Below are 16,575 nucleotides of genomic sequence, written 5' to 3'. Positions count from 1 at the left end.
CTGTAAAAACAAAGACCCTAGAAAAAGGGATCATGTAGCTGAGCTCAGATCAGTTCGTATGGTTTTTGGGCTCAGTGAACCCGGAGACACACTTGCAGAGTGTGCTGGGCACAAGTGCAGGGAACCTTTGTAACGAGGGAAAATAATAATGGGAAAGGGCCAGAGGACAGGGACCTGGGGCTAAGAAACCGAGGGCAGTTTTTCGCTCCCTAACCGACAATTACGGACTGACTGCGATCGTGTCTTGTCTCACAATCTCATGTTAATTTCTGGTTCCACGGCCAGTGCATTTATCACGCTGTCTTCGGTTTTACGACTCATCATTGTCCTCACATCCCTCGATTGTCACCTATTTTGATAGTTGGTGGATTCGCAGCTCCCCTTTATAGGCATTTCTTTGTCTCTTAACTTTTTTAATATCTCCATAAAATGATCTCTTTGGACTGGAGCTAGTTTTACGATCTGTCTCTGCTACCAAAAAAAAACCAAGCGGGTCAGAGTTATGATTCATTGGCGATTCGAACACCTGCAAACTGAAATTTCAGTAAAAGACTCACTCAGGTGTGACCCAGGGCTAATGAGAGGGAAGTTAAACCGGATTAGGATCACAGAAGTGGTAGTTTTCGAGATTTGAGGGTGGAAATACAGATCAGGAAAGATAGCGATAGGAAGAAAAACATTTGTAAAGATTCAAGACAAGGATCTTCCTGCGTAATGTTACAAATCCAGAAATATCCATAAAATAGTATACGTTTAATAACTCCTCTTCAACTGTTGGAAACTAAAATGTGGATAAAGCAAAAACCTAACAATGCCATCAGTTTAAAAATAAGAAACAATGGTCACCTTTTGTCTTTGTGCCTCAATCGTAAGCATTTTGTCGCACAGCTTGTATTTAACCTTTTAAGGAAAGTCAAAAGATCATTTCGATTAATTCGATATACCCGTATTGTGTAGGATGTTCGGATGGCTTTTTGTATGCGTTTTATCATTTAACTGCAAAGATAATTTTCTCAGACATGATTTAAGCATTAAGCCAAGCTATGCTCACCGTTCCAGTGGGCCATTAACATCCAGGTGTCAATTGGCCAGGCCAATAAGAACACCTCAGGAGGAGGGAGGGAATGGGAATACCAAGCGATTGGCAACCTGTCGCATTAACAAGAATACCAAAGGTGGCCAGCAATCTGCCGGGCAAAAGTAAAAGTGATCCTCTCCACTCCATGGAGAGCAGACCAATCCACTTGCCATATTTACATTCCCAGTAACTTGACTTAGTAACTGACTGATCGACTGGGTCAATAGAAACCAGAAGCCAATGAGGAGAAGACTGGGTATCACTGAAGGAAAAGAAAAGATCTAAGAATAATAGTATCACTATTTTATTAAAAACTTACAAGCCTCTTAGTGTAATGAACTATCGAATGTATAAAATAAGTAAATGAGTTTAAGATACTGAAAACAGAAAAACCTCTTAATTCATGATTTTTTTTCAGTGAAAATATAATTTGTTACTGCTACTCACTTCAGCTCAACAAGTTCCGCGCGACTGCTTCCAATTATGGCGAGGATCTGTTTGCAACATACACCAAAAAGTCAACTGCTTTGGGCCCTGGTTTCGACTGGGTTTGGTTTTGTATTGCTGGCCTGGCTGGATGGTTGGTTGGCTGGTTGGTTAGACAGTGGGTTGGCCTACTACTGGTCTTAGACAGCCTGGCGGCTTCCACTTGAGCAAAGACAATGCGTGAATGCAGCCCAAAACTGGCCAAACTCGTGGATATCGACCGGTTAGTTGTTTCGACATCATTTAAGTTCATGATGTATGGCTTTAAAGCTAAATATGTTTTTAGGATTCAGGTCAAGTACAATACCCTTTTTTCCCCCAACTATTTACTTAATTTAGAAATACTTTTTAATATTTTTTTTTCAATATATAGCTTTATAAACCGCCCCATGCTTAATTATAGTTTATTAATTTTGCAAAACAAGTTGTTGCTTTGGCTGCCTGTTGAGATCCTGGCCTTTATGATTGCATTTTACGTTTTAAGTTTTCGCGGCTTTTCGGCTAGGTTTCTTTTTTTCTACTACGCCTTGGATTTCTGCAAACTTTAATTAAATTGTTATGCAAAAGTTCCACTTGTCGCTACTGGCTGCTGCTATATAATTTGGGATTGTACTGGATCAGCAAGTGCATTGGAGATATGGATTAAAAATACCAGTTGTTTGTAATTATTACAAGAGAAAAGGATCTTTGGGGTATGCAGTATATAATAAAGATTTCAATGTATTTTTTAAGGCTTATTAAACTTAAATACTTTTATAAAAAGTCTCCAATATCCCCTTCGAAAGTTTCAAATGCTCAAGTGTGGTGTTTCTGTGGCTTAAGGGGGCTTCTGGCATCGAATTAGGTCAAGTGTTTTCTATGGGCTTCGTTTTTCAGCCTCCGAGACTCGAGTCTCTCTCCAGGCCAATTATCTAATTTTCAAATTAACAGCTGAAACTGCGCCTCAGGCTAGAAAATCATTTCCTCCTCTTGAATTTCTAAATATTCAACTTGAACTTTGACTTGCTCTCAGATCGTTTACTGATAACATATAATTGGATTTTGATTGTAATTCGACCAGCATGTCACGTAAAAAATAAGATTAATGTTTGGTGACAGCAGAATAATGTTTACATGGACCACTGACACCAGCTGCAAGTTATTCGTTGTATTTTCTAGAGGGCGGCCACCTGTGTTTGGCATTTCGCACCTTTCGGCAAATGCGTGAATCATTCGGGCCCACCAGCAAGTGAATTAGTCATCATTAGTGAAAAATTGCACTAGAAAAGTGTGTCCGAACTGTAGAAATTCCATTGGCATAAATCGACTGACTGCACAGTAGAGGTGTTAAAGGAAGTTATCTAAAACGACTTATTAAGTCTCTTTAATTTGGTTTTGAATAAAACTGAAAAATATTTAAATAATGGATCTAGTAAAGAGACTTTGTGTTTAAAAACAAAATATATTTTTATGCTTAAAACTCAATAATTAAACTAAATTTATACACCAACTTCGTATTCCCTTTGTTCCAGAAAAAAAATCAGAGTTAACCAAAGAGGCTCTACATCCAGATGGCGAGAAGAGAGATAGGGGCTCCGCGGAGCAGACGTGGAAGAAGCTGGAGACAGACAGAGACTCAAGTTGAAGTGCAGCCAGAAATGCTACGGCGCATGCGCAACGAAGCCGAAGTCGGCTTATTTATGGTCTTTGGTTTGGGGCTTTGGTTCTTTATTTTTTCTGTTGGTTTTCGTTAAAAAAAAATTTCATTTCTTTTTTTTTTGCTTTTTAGGTTCATTGGCTCTTCTTGGTTTGCCTTTTGTTAAAATGCATTTATGGTCTTATTTTGTTGTATGTACGTCTTCTGGTTCCCTTTTGACGCAAGCGTGTGTGTATTTCTGGGCTGTAGTTTTTTCATTCTTTTTGTTATATTTATTTTCTTTATTATTGTGAACTCTCCGAAGACGAAGAAAAATTTCACAAGGCGTCGCCAGAGTGTCTGGCGTGTCTGGCCTGAGTTATCTTGCCCCTTCCTCTGACGATCTCTTTTATTTTCTGGCCAGTGCTGCATGCTTGGCTCTTGTCCCGACCATTCTGGCTATTTTTGGCCAAGTCAGAGGCCCAAAAGATGAGCCCAAAGACGGCTAAAAAAAATTATTAATCAGGATGCATTTTGATGCATAATCATTCTAAATGTATTTTTAAGTGACAAAATAAGCATACATTGTTCTTCTTAAATCAATTTTTGAAATAATATAATTTTGATAAGATTTAAATTTTTGTTTTCTTATATACTAATTTATTACAAAAAATCGTATGGTAATACTTCCAAAGTCAAAAATAAAATATATGGTAATAGCTATCCTGTAAGCTGTAAATGATCATTTTAATAATATTATTTGTAAAGCGTTACTTCTTGAGCTTTTATAATCTTTAAAAAAATATTGTTATTCGAATTGATTATTCAAAATAAGTTACTTCACAAGATAAATCACTAGTACAATTTTAGGGTATATGCCTGACACGTGATTACTTTTAAAACTTAAAAACAATAAGAAACCTTAGTAAAACTTTTATGATAGCCGAAATGTAAAAGTTTAGTCTTAAACACGTTTAAGCCATGGATTAAGCAGGAGTTCATTAAGCACTACCCACAGTTCCCGCTAAGAATCCTCGACTAAATCGAAGGAATAAAGGGTTATCGGGCTCAACATCGTGACCCAACCTGATCAGTAATCCAATCAGTAATCGGTTTATAGAGGGGCAAGCGTACAGATTCAGCTTCCGAATCTTTACACATTCGCTTAATAAGACACATACCCCGTCATTGGTTAGCCTGTTCGAATATTGAAGATTTACGGATTCCAGTTGTTTCAATCGAGATATGTATGATACGATGTGACCGTCATCTAAGTGACATGCTAATTTTCGCAAAGCCTTAAGGTGGGAAATCGCCTTCACCTCAGACTCATCAAGATCCCGAATGGTTTCAGAACAAAATCGAAGTTTTTGCAAAGTATTTGCGTATTTAAAGATAGAAGTACCAAATATTTGGTTCAATTTGGTGGTAGGATTGGTATATTCTATTTCTAGATACTTTAATGAGGGCATAAAGGGTAGTTGGGTGTAAAATTTCCCGAAACCAATTTTAATAAATCTCATTTGGGGCCACACTTCGTAGGTATCCCTGGGGAAACGTATTTTTACGTACGATACACTTAAACTATGTAGATTTTTCATACCCGAACACATTTGGTAGAGATTGACAAACTCGTTACGATAGTTTACTATCCTAATGTATTCTAAATTTTCAAGCATCTTGACGGCCAACACTGAAATAAATAAATTGAATTCGTTGCATAGAATTATTAGAGAGTTTCACTCACTATCTCTGAGGGGAAACTTTATTAAATCCAAGTATATAAGATTGGGAAGCAATCGCAAAGTTTTCACCACCTTGAGCCGTTCGTAGTTGTTGCTTAGTCCGATCCACTTGAGATTCTCCAAGGTCGCTAGCAAAGGAGACACGTGGTTCCAAAAGTGACTGCGTACGGGCAGGTAATACTCCTCCAAATTCGGACAAAACATGGCAGCCAGCTTGGTCACTTTCACGGATGTCTTCACTTTTCTGGTTACGATTTGCGTAACGGTCTTGCCACACAGCGGCAATATGAGTTTCCACTCCTGCATCGGCCGTTCATCGAACATGATTTTCTCGTATTTGTTTCCAGCGTCCATGGCAAAGGCAAATCCAAAACTCTTGTGAGCCTTTACCAAGTTCATTTTATCCTTCTCGTCTTCGATTTCCTTGTAAATCATTACCATAACATCCAACGGCAAGTCCAAAATAGAACATTTTGATTCCATTTTAAGTAATCAAAAATTTCCTCCAATATAAAGGTCCAGAAACGCCAATGAAACAAAGCTCTTCAGTAATGCTGGCTTTTAGAGATGGAAGATGCCACGCGGAGTCCTAGCTAAAATATCGATTGCACCGGAAATGAATTGGTTTTTAATAATATACTAAAATTAATACTAAAATTATATTCCTTCTTCTAATGTTTTATACGCAGAATGAATATGGATATTTTAATATGCTTTTGTCACAACATTAAACGCTTGCTTAGATTTAACAAAAATTTATTAATAAATTTTGTTTTCAAAAATAAGTGTTTCATTTTCAATGTTTCAAACGGGTATGTGTGTTATCGGTTATCCTCTACCTTAGGATAAGAGTGTGGACACACCTTTAGCTTTATTTCTCAGCTTGTGTGGTTCCCCAGAATTAAGTTTCTTTTAGCTTTGTATAAATACAATTGCCAATGGAAAACTACGCTAATTTTGTAACAGAAATGGTAAGCTTAACCCTTTCAAGAAAATTGCACCTTTCATCAATCATTTAACAATGTATACTCGATCTAATCAAATTTTACGCAGCGCTGATCACCCCAAAGACCGGAGCCCTAACACTAGTTTTGTTCAGCAGATTTAAATGGAAATTCTCACGTTATTGGGATCGGGGTAAGCGATGTCGATGCGATCGCAGTGGATCATTTTCACACGCCTCTATTTTTCATGCGTTCTGCATTCGCGCCTACTGCCAATTACATTCGTGCAACTGTCAGCCGTTCAATGACAATGACAGCACAGGGTTAAGAGCTGCCCCTCTCCATCCATCGACCTGCAGATGCTCCACGTTTGGTAAGCGATTTTCCCTTTTTATTTGTGTACACTGTATCGAACTAGGACGGCACTGCAAAAAACTGCGACTACTAGGGCGCTTAAAATTCTTTTATGTATTTTAGAAGAAATATTCTTTTTTGAAAGAATGGTATCTCAGTGTAACAATCAGAGCCCAATTCATGCATATGCAGCCATTATGTGAGGGAGATCAATTCGGCTGAGCTCCTCCTCCTCCGATCTGATCCACTCAATCTGCATAGGAGACTGGAGAAGGGGAATCGGAGCGACCTGTACAGGTTATCCTGTTCGTGTAATGATCACGGTTGTTGCTTTTGTGCCTCACGCAATTTGTGCGCCGAATGCCGAGCATCGCTATCAATTGCCTGACCCCTAATAACGAATTCGTGCCCAACTTAATTGCAGACATATTGATGAGGACTCGGTCGGGGATAATCCCCGGGACCCTTTTCCCCATCTCCATCCCATTTTGGGTTTCCATTTTCTATACGGTTCCTTCTTCATTTTTTTTTTTGCCATTTGCGTGTCATTTTCTAAGTAGAATTGGCATTTCTTTTATCTCAAAGGAGATCGGATCAGATATCAGAAAAGGACCAAAGGCAGACAACAATTGAGAGTAAAAGTAAATGTTGGCGATCCATGTCACCCCCGCCCAACCTTCCTACTCAAAACAGAGATCGAGATCACTTGTTTGTTTAAGTTCTTAGCAGGTTCATCGTCATCGAAATGTTTCTGGTTCGTTGATTCAACAAAATATTGAATCCTTTTGTTTGCCTCGCCAACAGGTGGAGAGTATCCTGCCTCGCCCTGTCCCTGTCCCGCCGCCTGAGTGTTAATTGGATTATGTATTGCTTAATGATCACCGAATCCCTCGGGTGTTAATCACTTGAATATCCACCTGGAGGAGCTTGCCATATTTTTGCGGTTCTGTGATTAACAAAAACCCAAAAAAAAAGGGAAAGTCGGCTATATAGGTCAAGCACGTATTTTTGGAGACTGGTTCTCCTTTATTATAAAATCCAATTCTGTGGTTAATTCCCAAAAAAAGAAATACTGCTATATGTTAGTCAAGAAAATAAAAGTTGTTCACATATTCTTCTTGATTTTAATTACCGGAAGCTAGGACAGTTTGAACCCAAGTTCTCATAGATTGAAGTCCCGAACCCTCCCACAACTCTCAATCAATGATATTTGTACAATTTGTTAAACAATTTAATTCTCACACATTGCTGATTTTTCCACATTTTCTTAAATAAACAAAACGATCAAGCCTCAGTTGGGTGCGGCGGCGGCCCCTAATTCTTGGAGATGTAGAATAATGGGGTTCCCAACTCCTCCGCAAGTGCTCAGAATGGCGTGAAAACGCTTGTAAGTTGGTGGGTATTATTCTCATTTAACAATCGAATGCACATGACAGGGGTCTTGGCTCTTCAGTCTTGAAATATAAAAAGCGAAAAGAATATATAAAAAAGAAGTGCACATCAAACAAATTAATTTGCCCACTGCCATGGCTGAGTGCGCAGGTGCAGGTTACTTTTGGGATTCTTAAGGGATTTTGGGTGTGTTTAACCACAAACTTAAGGATTCTTCAAAATATATGATTTCAAAAGAAAATTTTATAATGTCTTTAATAAAAATCATGAAGACCCGAAGTCTGCGTTTTGCATCATTGCGCTTTGGTCGAGCTTGAGTGATTCTGAAATTTATGCTGAAGTTTCTTGAAGAACTTGTAAACACATTTAGATTATTTATATAGTTTCTGGACTCGGCGTGGGAAATCATATTCGTTGTATTATTAATTAGGAAAATCAATCAGGTGGAACCCATAAGTAATTGTATGGGAAGTATTCATTAGGAGGTCTTTTACTTGCGAATATTTTGGAGAGTCGTAGTTTATTCTTTCTATGCGATTTTATTTGATTTTTTTTAGCCAAATAGTTCTTGTATTATATTTCATGCCTCTTGAACTTGTCATATTTATCAAAATTTTCCAATACAAGAATACTTTTTATGGTTTTTTAACTACAAACGCCAACAGTTTGGAAAGGGAATTAGAGGCGTGCACTTGAGAGGCAAAATATTCCTGGAACGCACGTGTTGCCCAAGTGTTAAAAATGCATTTGTTGAAAATAAATCAGGACGGATGAGAGGACTGGAAGCAGCGGGAATCGTCACCCAAGTTGAAACTAATTTTATGCATGACTTTTTACACATTCCAGCGATATTTCCCCTGACAGCCACTCCAGCATACTTGGACAGTTCTTACTTTTGTTTCACAGTCTCGCGGCGACATTCCTGCACTTTTCTCTATTTTTTTCCCTTTTTCAGATCTTTTTGTTTGGAGTGTGCTGCATTTTATGCACAGTTAAGTTAATCTGCCCTAAGCGTACTTAACAATCCGGAGGCATGTGTCATCCTCTCACTTTGCCGGGCCTGGAGCCGGGGACGGGCCTGTGACACATGAGACGGCGTCGTCTCCCGGTTTCTGTTTCGGTTGGTCCGTGCCACTCAAATGCCCACTTGAGGCAGGCCATCCACTCGTGTTGCCATCCTAGGACCAGGTCCATTTTTGGGTTATCGATTTGGCATATGTCTTGGCAGGGAATCAATCCGTTGGTCCCGACATTTCGCCACAGCAGGTGGGGCAGATGGTACTTCGAGATATGCAGAAACATTTCCCTTTCAGTTTCTTTATTAGTTACATAAATAATACCTCTTGTGTTAAGCTAAAATTTAAAAAAACCTCGTTAAGATCATTTCAGATCTTGTCCTGGGCTACCGTTTGCGTAATAAATAACTCGAGAACATCGACTGTGAAAACACGAAAGAGGCATTTCAATGCATCCACCTGATGACTGCCCGGGCATCCGACTAATGACACATAAATATTTATCAGAGCCTCGAACCCAGTCCACCCCCTCTCCAGGGTGAAGTTATTACTGAAAGGGTTCTCGTGGCCAAAGAAAAAGCTCTGATCGTTTCTTCTTTGTGAGTTTCAGATATATATTCAGTTTTTTGTCCGCATGCCTTCTGTAATCTGGCTGAGCCGAGCTACTTGACTTACACACGCAGAACAGAAGAACCAGTTCGGGCTCGGGTTCGGGGCATTGAGTAATTACTGTGGGGACCCAGAGTGAACCTTTTGCCTGGCGAGTGCGTCTCTACACTGAAAACAATACTCCTCTAATAGGTATGACTTATATGGTCTGGACTATCAAGTGAGTGATAAGCTCCATACCTCTTATTATATTTAATCATAAATATTTTAATTATAAAATAATTTTTTTCTAGTGTCTCTGTCCAGCGCTGTCTTTGGCTTAATTGCGTAAGGCAGGTGGCAGTTGCTGTTGCCGATGTTGCTGGTGTTGCTGTTGGTGGAAGAGAATAAGACACGGTCACAGACAGGCCACTTTAAAGTTGTTCCCGTTGGTGATTAGTGACGGGTCTCCGGCTCCAGCTCCTGCTCCAACTCCAGCTACAGTGCCCTCCCGATCCACTAGGCCGAAGTCTGGCCTCAGTACGAGTGCTTTCCATTATGGCCAAGTGTCAAATTAAGTGCTCACATGATTAATATTTGTGGCCGGCAGGCATTGTTCCATTGCATTCGACCAATTCCTGTTCGGCTTCTGTCGTGGGTCCGTGCAATTTTCTCGCTGATTAACCGTGTCGCTTGGCTATTAACTTTTAATTGTGAGCCCCGTACCAAAAGGCATCAGCATCAGTCTATCCCTTAAGGTATTTTCTAGCCATAAAGTCAATTGATGTATTTGGCATTGCCCGATGTTTTACGATGTCCTGGAACGGATCAGCGACAATGACCAACGGAAATTGGCTGACATAGCTTCTTGGTGAGTCAGTTTTAAAAACGACTATAATTTTTATGAAATTCTTCGAAAATGGTTCTATTTTAGGCCTATGTATTCTATGACAAACATGAAATGTCATATTGTCATCGAATTAATCCTGGTTCCTGCTTATGAGTAATTTTTGTGGCGAAAACTTTCGTTTTTTCAGGTCAGTTAATTAATGCGATAATTAATCTTGCTGACTGTCTGGTGGAGGGGATGACGCCTTTTGCATTTTATTGCCTGCGGTCCAGGTGACTTTAAATCAGCTAACTGAGCTGTCAGAATTTTACAGTTGCTGCGTGTTTTGGGAATTTGCCTTTCGAAAGTGGGTCAATGTAAAAAGCGAAATTATGTGGGTTGAAACCAAAAAACAATCAGGTCGGGTTAAATGGTTCGATTTAATATTAGAATCAGTTATATATAAATATTTTTAAACCTTTAAAGAGACTTTGGACACAGGATGTATTAAATCTACAATATCATCCGCTTAGATCATTTTCTAATAATTACCTACTTCCCTTCTCCAGTTCATTAGACTCTTATTATTCTTAAATTACTTCTAAACTTGAGAATTCTCTAATGGAATATAGGATCTAATGTACTCTTGAGCGGATATACCAAACAGGGAATCAAAATTTCTACAGAGCTAATGGTAAACCTTTTTGTAACTTTGGGCGAAAACTGGTTTCTCGCTTTCAGACAATTTCAAACGTAAATTTATGATCCAGTGCGAGCGGTGCGAGCTATGACTGTGTATCTGTATCTGTATCTGTGGCTGAGAGATGTCAAGATACACGAAATGAGTAGCTCGCTACTGCGACTCGGACTTGATGCACACCTGCATCTCGTTTTTGTTGTTGTTTCTCTCTTTATTATTGGTGTTAAAATTATGGGTTACGCCAGCCCAGGCTGGGGTGATCTGGGGTTAGGTGAGGTGTGGTTGACAGTCTGTGTCCGTGTGCGTGAGAGTATCTGTGTAAGACGGTAGCACTTCCCTGGGCCAAAAAACCAGTAACCAGTTCCTGCCGATCAGGCCGAAGTCACAGCCTGAGATTCCGTTTTCAATTCCAAATTCAATTCCGAGTCCAAATCAGAGCCTCATACCCCGTCCTCTGTCTGTCGTCGTGTCTGAAAATGTGTTCTAAGGGTCATAAATTCTGCCTGGCGTGTTTTCTGAGGGAGTTGAGCCAACCATGACCACAATGGGTTCAACACTGGTAGTCAAATAATCTCGTTTAATGCTCGGCTTTTGTCGATCTCGTTGGAAAAGTGGTGGCCAAGAGACTGGGGGAATTTATGTTAAGTAGAAAACATTTTAATGGCATCTTAAACAAAAGAGTTTATTCTAAAAGGAGCACTTAAAGTTTTATAAAGATTTGTGTTAAGATCGAGAGATGCTTGAATACTTTTCAAGAAATAATTCAGGTTAAGATTAAGGCTTTGAGTTATTTGAGTTATTAATTGAAGAAAAGACTATTTTAATCCTAATTGAGTTTGCGTGTTAGTTTAGTATTAAGTATCCTTCAGATTCGCTTTTGAACTCCTTGATTGGAGCTTCTATTAGTCGACCTCCACACCTCTGCCCCAATCCGATCCGCAGAATCCTCCTCGGTGCAATCAATTACTAAAATCCCTGGCCGACTCATTAGATGCGGCCGAGACCATGTCTTACTTCTTCATAAGCAATTGCAGTTCATTACAGTGGATTGGAGCCTCATTAGGCGGACAGTTCCTTCCAATTTGCAGGCATGCCAAAAGGGTTTAATGTTTTGATTAAGACTCAGTTCTAACCAGATCCAGAGCAGGTGTTGAGAGATGTTGGCGTGCGGCTGGCAAATTTTAAATTTGCCATGAACAGCCCAGCTCAGCAGAAAGTCCGGTGTTGAGGAGATTCTGGCCTTTATCGGGCTTTGGCATCTGTTAACTGTATTTTTAGATGAACCCAAACGGCGACCGCAATTGGTTTTTATGGCCCGAGGTGTCTGGGGTTCTTCGGTTTGGAAATCAACAATAGAAACCTTGACCGATTAGCGACAAGTTAAACCCTTTGTACACAATCTTCTGACCTTAGGTCGTAAATTAATCAAGCCCCGAAGTGAGACTGAGTCGAAACAGAGTCATCAAACGGTGGCAGTAACTCCAGCTCTACTCCACTCCACTCGAGTCGACTCCAATCCAATCCGACCGGCGACCAACACCTGAGCTCCGCAGCACACAACACACAAACAAGTTGATTTTCCAGCCCAAATGCCCCCAAAACCCAGCCCACTCCACACCACTCGAATCCAAAACTTAACCCAAGCCCATTGTATGTCATTTTTCAAAACCAGAAATGAAACGAAACGAATTAAAGGCAGTTTGGAAATAAGAAACGAATATTATTTTCTTCTTAAGGCACCTTATCACCTTGTGGGGTCCAAAAAATCGATTTTTTTTTTTTTGTCTTATCGTGTAGATATATGTTCCAAAAATGTGCTGTAAAAGTTTCAGATCGAAATCTGAAAAATTTCGAAAGTTATAGCCCGTTACATAGAGCACTGTCGAGCACCTGCCGAGCGCGCCAAAACTTTAAACGCGTTTTTCTCAGAACCATGTTTTTGGACCTTACGTGCAGGATTAAAGACGCTACAATGAACCAATCGTCACCAAATTTTTTTAAAAATGTTCCTTAGGGTTTTTTCTAACAAATGACCCGTGACCAGCCAAAAATATTGGAAATTGTTTATTTAAAAAAATAATCAGTACAGAAAAAAATGCGAAAATTGACATTTTTTTTTCAAAACCTCATAACTTTTGGAATTTTGATTTTTTTTTCATGATAGAGGGTCATTTGATAGATGATACGATACTAATTAAGAATGTGTTCGGTTTTTTTGTTTCAGATCACGGGTTCTCAGCCAATCCTGCACGGGAGCAAAATGCATGCCGCCACCAATGGGCGCCCCCTCCCCCCCCCTTTTTGGATTTTTTCAAGTTCAAAATTTGTATTCTTTGAATAAATATATGTTTATATTCTGACGAAAATTTCAGCGCTGTATCTTTAACCGTTTTCTCAAAAAAAATTCCTAAAAAAAGAGCACTTTTTGACCCCACAAGGTGATAAGGTGCCTTAAATAAAATTGATTTTAAATAAGATACTTTAAAAGGCTCAGAAAAGTGTCTAAAATGTATAGTTAAGAAAGTATACTATTATCTTTAGAAGGGGGTTTATGAGTAGCATATGGAAATAGTTATACCTCCTTCGACTCTTCAATTACAGGGTATCCCAAATGAAGCCTGTAGTTCGCTTTGGTCTTGGGGCTTTGCTCCAGCGCACGTGCCAAGGCAGAAACGCGGCTTTTGCGCAGGCGCAGACCCCAGCTTGATGCCAGAAATCAGAGAAAAAAAATCAAATTCAACTCTGACGATGATGACGATGGCCAAAACAGTTGTGGAACAGTTGTACTTCGTTGTTGCCTCTGGCTTTGGTCATTTGTTGGAAAAACGCCCAGACAAGATTCAAAAAACCAGGCAACTAAAGCGGTTAGTGATGGTTCTCTTATGAAATTTATATTCTTACCAGTTTCTGTAGTTGCTCTCTAAATAGTCCCTAAAAATATTACTTAATTTAGTTAAGTGCTTCATAGATAAGGAATCAATAATTACATAATTAAAAGAAAAGCATTTACTTGACCATTTTAAACTTTTTCAACCCATTTGGTTCCAAAAACCAACTCCATCTCCAACCATGACTCGTTTGTTGCTAAAGGCAAGAAAGAAAACGAAGCTTTGGGGCTTCCAAGAGTAAAAGTCATTTATTTTATTTAGATTTGTCAGACATTTGTGGGCTCTGTTTGCCGGTGTGCATCGTTTTTAATTAAAAAACATTCGAAGAAACAAAATATCTTGGCTACTTGGACTCGTGCCCACGAAGGTGCCTAAAGTGGGCGTTTTTCTTCTTGAAAGGGGCGTTTGTAGCCACCAGAGAGCTTCTTCTTGGCCAGACATTGTAATTGTGGATCATGATGGTATTGAAGATGATGATTCAGCTGATTTGGACTGTCTGGAATATTTATGGCTTGTGCCAGCCGTCTTCAGCTAGAGAAACTTTGTGCCCAAAGCTGAACTTTATTCTTGCCCCTATCTCGAAGGCATCTCGGAAACTCGACTTATCTCTGATGGGTGCTACTGAAAATTTGTTTCTTTTTGTTGTTTGATTTGATTTCCATAGAAATTGGATTTTTTGGAGCCGGCCAGCACGTGCTCCCCGCTTCCATTTGCAGGTGGTGCTCCACGAAAGAACCTCTTGGCCACTTCTTGGCCACGTTCTGATCTTTGGCTGTCAGCAGCGCCCACGCCAATTGATCCCCATGCCTTTGTGTTGTCTCGGTAACTGTGTCAGCAATTAGTTTCAGACTTTATTTATGGTCTCCATTTGCCATTTGCCTGTTAAATTAATTAAACAAAGCCATAAACGTACATTGTAACCATAAAGCAATTCGATGTTTTGGAAATAGGTACAAGGTTACAGCTGGGGATGTGGGTAATGGCATTAGAAAGGATAGTGGAGCTTAAAAAGGGTTTTCTAAAAAGTCTAGATCATGATATTAGATATACTTTAGAGAATAATTATCTAAAAAGTTGAAGCTCCCTATAAATATTTCTTGAAGCTACAAAATCAGACCATTTTATTCACACAATCACTCTGTAAGCCGAGTGTCAACGACCAGCTCAGAGTGTTTATAACTATCTTTTCAACACCGATCGAGCAATTGTGCAGAACAAAGAGCTCTCCAGAGCCCGGCCAGCGGAAAACAAATTCATTACCAAAAGACCTGAGCCCCATCGACCCACCGAGGCACATTAGTCATCTGTGAGAGGCACGACACGAGAGGCGAACCAATCGACTACAATATACTTATCGCGCCTATAAAATCAATCAACTTTTAATAAAAAAATAAAAATGGAAACGAGTAACAATACAAGCAATAAAGAGCTGCTGGAAAAGGAGTTCAGTTTCCGCACATGTGGAGCAGATCGGAGCAGACCAGTGACTCATGGAGTGGTCAAGTCGAGAACGAACCGTGCCCCAACCGAAAACCATAAATAAGCTCAAATATAAATAATTTTTAGCTCCTCCCGGCACGCCTCTGGCCTATCTTCCCGACATTTTGCTTATTTGCCCATTCGGTTTTGTTTATACAATAAATCTACCTGGCCAAGAGCCTCTGCAAAATCTAACAAAGCAAAAGACAGGCCGGAAAGCGGGACTAGATTCCCTTGATCGAGACTTGATATACCCTGACATTTAATTAATTATTTAATTAATATTTTTAAATAGATGAGTGAGGCTGTTTTCCTAACTAAACATCTAATAAGCTTTGAAATAAATTTATTTAATACCTAGTATTCGTTCATTTCGTTCATCTAGGGTATCTGCAAAAACAAGGAAGATGACTGGAAGTTTTAGACCAGAATGGGCATGGACCTAAAGCCAACTACCTGCAGTCCGTGAGTCACCAAAGCAAATCTTGCAGTTTTGGTCCAAAAGTTAAATGATCAACAATCAACGAGGCTTGATATGATTAGCAAGTCCCTCAGACGATCTTTTGGGCCACGTTTCCAGGTAGTTAGAAACCTCGGCCCTGATGTCTGGCCCGAAAGGCCAGGTTCAAGCTCTTCACTCTGTACATGGGAGCTTTTTTTTTGCAGGTCGTGCCGACGTCTGGATTGTCTACTATGTGACTCATCCCAGATCAGGCCAGATCGTAACCACCTCCAACCCGACATCCCCTCTGGACTTTTGTTACACGACAACAGCGACGGCTTCTTCTCGACGGCGGTTTCGGTTTTTGTTTTTAATGCGAAAATGGTGTTTCTGTTGGCGTCTTTAGTTGTCAATGCGGTTCGAGGGCGATTTAGTCAGAAACGAGAAAATTATGAGCTCAATTGACTGCGGAATGGGCTCAGTAGTCGCTAAATTTCTTAATTAAATAGGTGCGATGGCAGAGTGCTAAGCCCATAAAATGGTATAAATTATTTCCGCGATTGAAAGTTTAGGATAAAGGCGAGATTATGCATTTTTTCGCAGCCCTTTACTATTTTTAGACATTTATTGCATTGATGCTGATAGATTCATGGAGCAATTGCAATTTCAAGACAGATCTTCTGGCTGTCAAATTAAATTTTCCGCCATGGCGCGATGCTTTATTTTTAGCTTTCATTTTTCCAGTTCGTTTGCATCGCACGCACATGGGCGAATGCAATTTTATGCAAAAATCTACATACGTTCATAGAAAATATTCACTCTCAATGAATCGGAGGTGTGAAATGTTTGCTGTGAAATGTTTGGCAAAATGTGACTCTCAAAGCGGAGGCGTTCCCAAATGCTGGCTAAAAATATTCAAAAACCGCTTTGTGAAAAGCGCATATTGTTTATTTTCGAGGGCGGTGTGTGAACAGTTTTATATTAAAATTTTGAATTTCATAGACTCTGAAAATTTGTAA

The 16,575-nt window shown here is 39.6% G+C and overlaps 1 protein-coding gene and 1 long non-coding RNA gene across 4 annotated transcripts; one reads left to right on the top strand and one right to left on the bottom strand.

The window, feature by feature from the left end:
• Window positions 1-3,941: 3,941 nt before the first annotated feature.
• Window positions 3,942-5,674, bottom strand: LOC108120368 (Chemosensory protein A 75a). 2 transcript variants are annotated; one of them, XM_070280330.1, is made up of 3 exons: window positions 4,927-5,659; window positions 4,783-4,872; window positions 3,952-4,727 (listed from the first exon to the last, which is right to left on the bottom strand). In XM_070280330.1, exons 1-3 carry the CDS (start codon window positions 5,405-5,407, stop codon window positions 4,699-4,701), a joined length of 600 nt encoding a protein of 199 aa, XP_070136431.1. In that variant the 5' UTR covers window positions 5,408-5,659; the 3' UTR covers window positions 3,952-4,698. The 2 variants fall into 2 exon arrangements, with proteins under 2 accessions (XP_070136430.1, XP_070136431.1); XM_070280329.1 differs by having other exon boundaries at window positions 3,942-4,872; window positions 4,927-5,674.
• A 146-nt stretch (window positions 5,675-5,820) lies between these two features.
• Window positions 5,821-16,156, top strand: LOC138926342 (uncharacterized). Of its 2 annotated transcripts, XR_011442820.1 has the most exons (5): window positions 5,821-5,895; window positions 5,978-6,061; window positions 6,166-6,241; window positions 15,500-15,694; window positions 15,781-16,156. It is a non-coding gene; the product is annotated as an uncharacterized lncRNA (long non-coding RNA). The 2 variants fall into 2 exon arrangements; XR_011442821.1 differs by lacking the exons at window positions 5,821-5,895; window positions 5,978-6,061; window positions 6,166-6,241 and adding an exon at window positions 13,360-13,611.
• The last annotated feature ends 419 nt before the right edge of the window (window positions 16,157-16,575 follow it).

The sequence above is a fragment of the Drosophila bipectinata genome, chromosome 3L, assembly GCF_030179905.1.
Source record: "Drosophila bipectinata strain 14024-0381.07 chromosome 3L, DbipHiC1v2, whole genome shotgun sequence".
NCBI classification, from domain to species: Eukaryota; Metazoa; Arthropoda; class Insecta; order Diptera; family Drosophilidae; genus Drosophila; species Drosophila bipectinata.
This window is presented reverse-complemented; position numbering and strand designations above follow the sequence as displayed.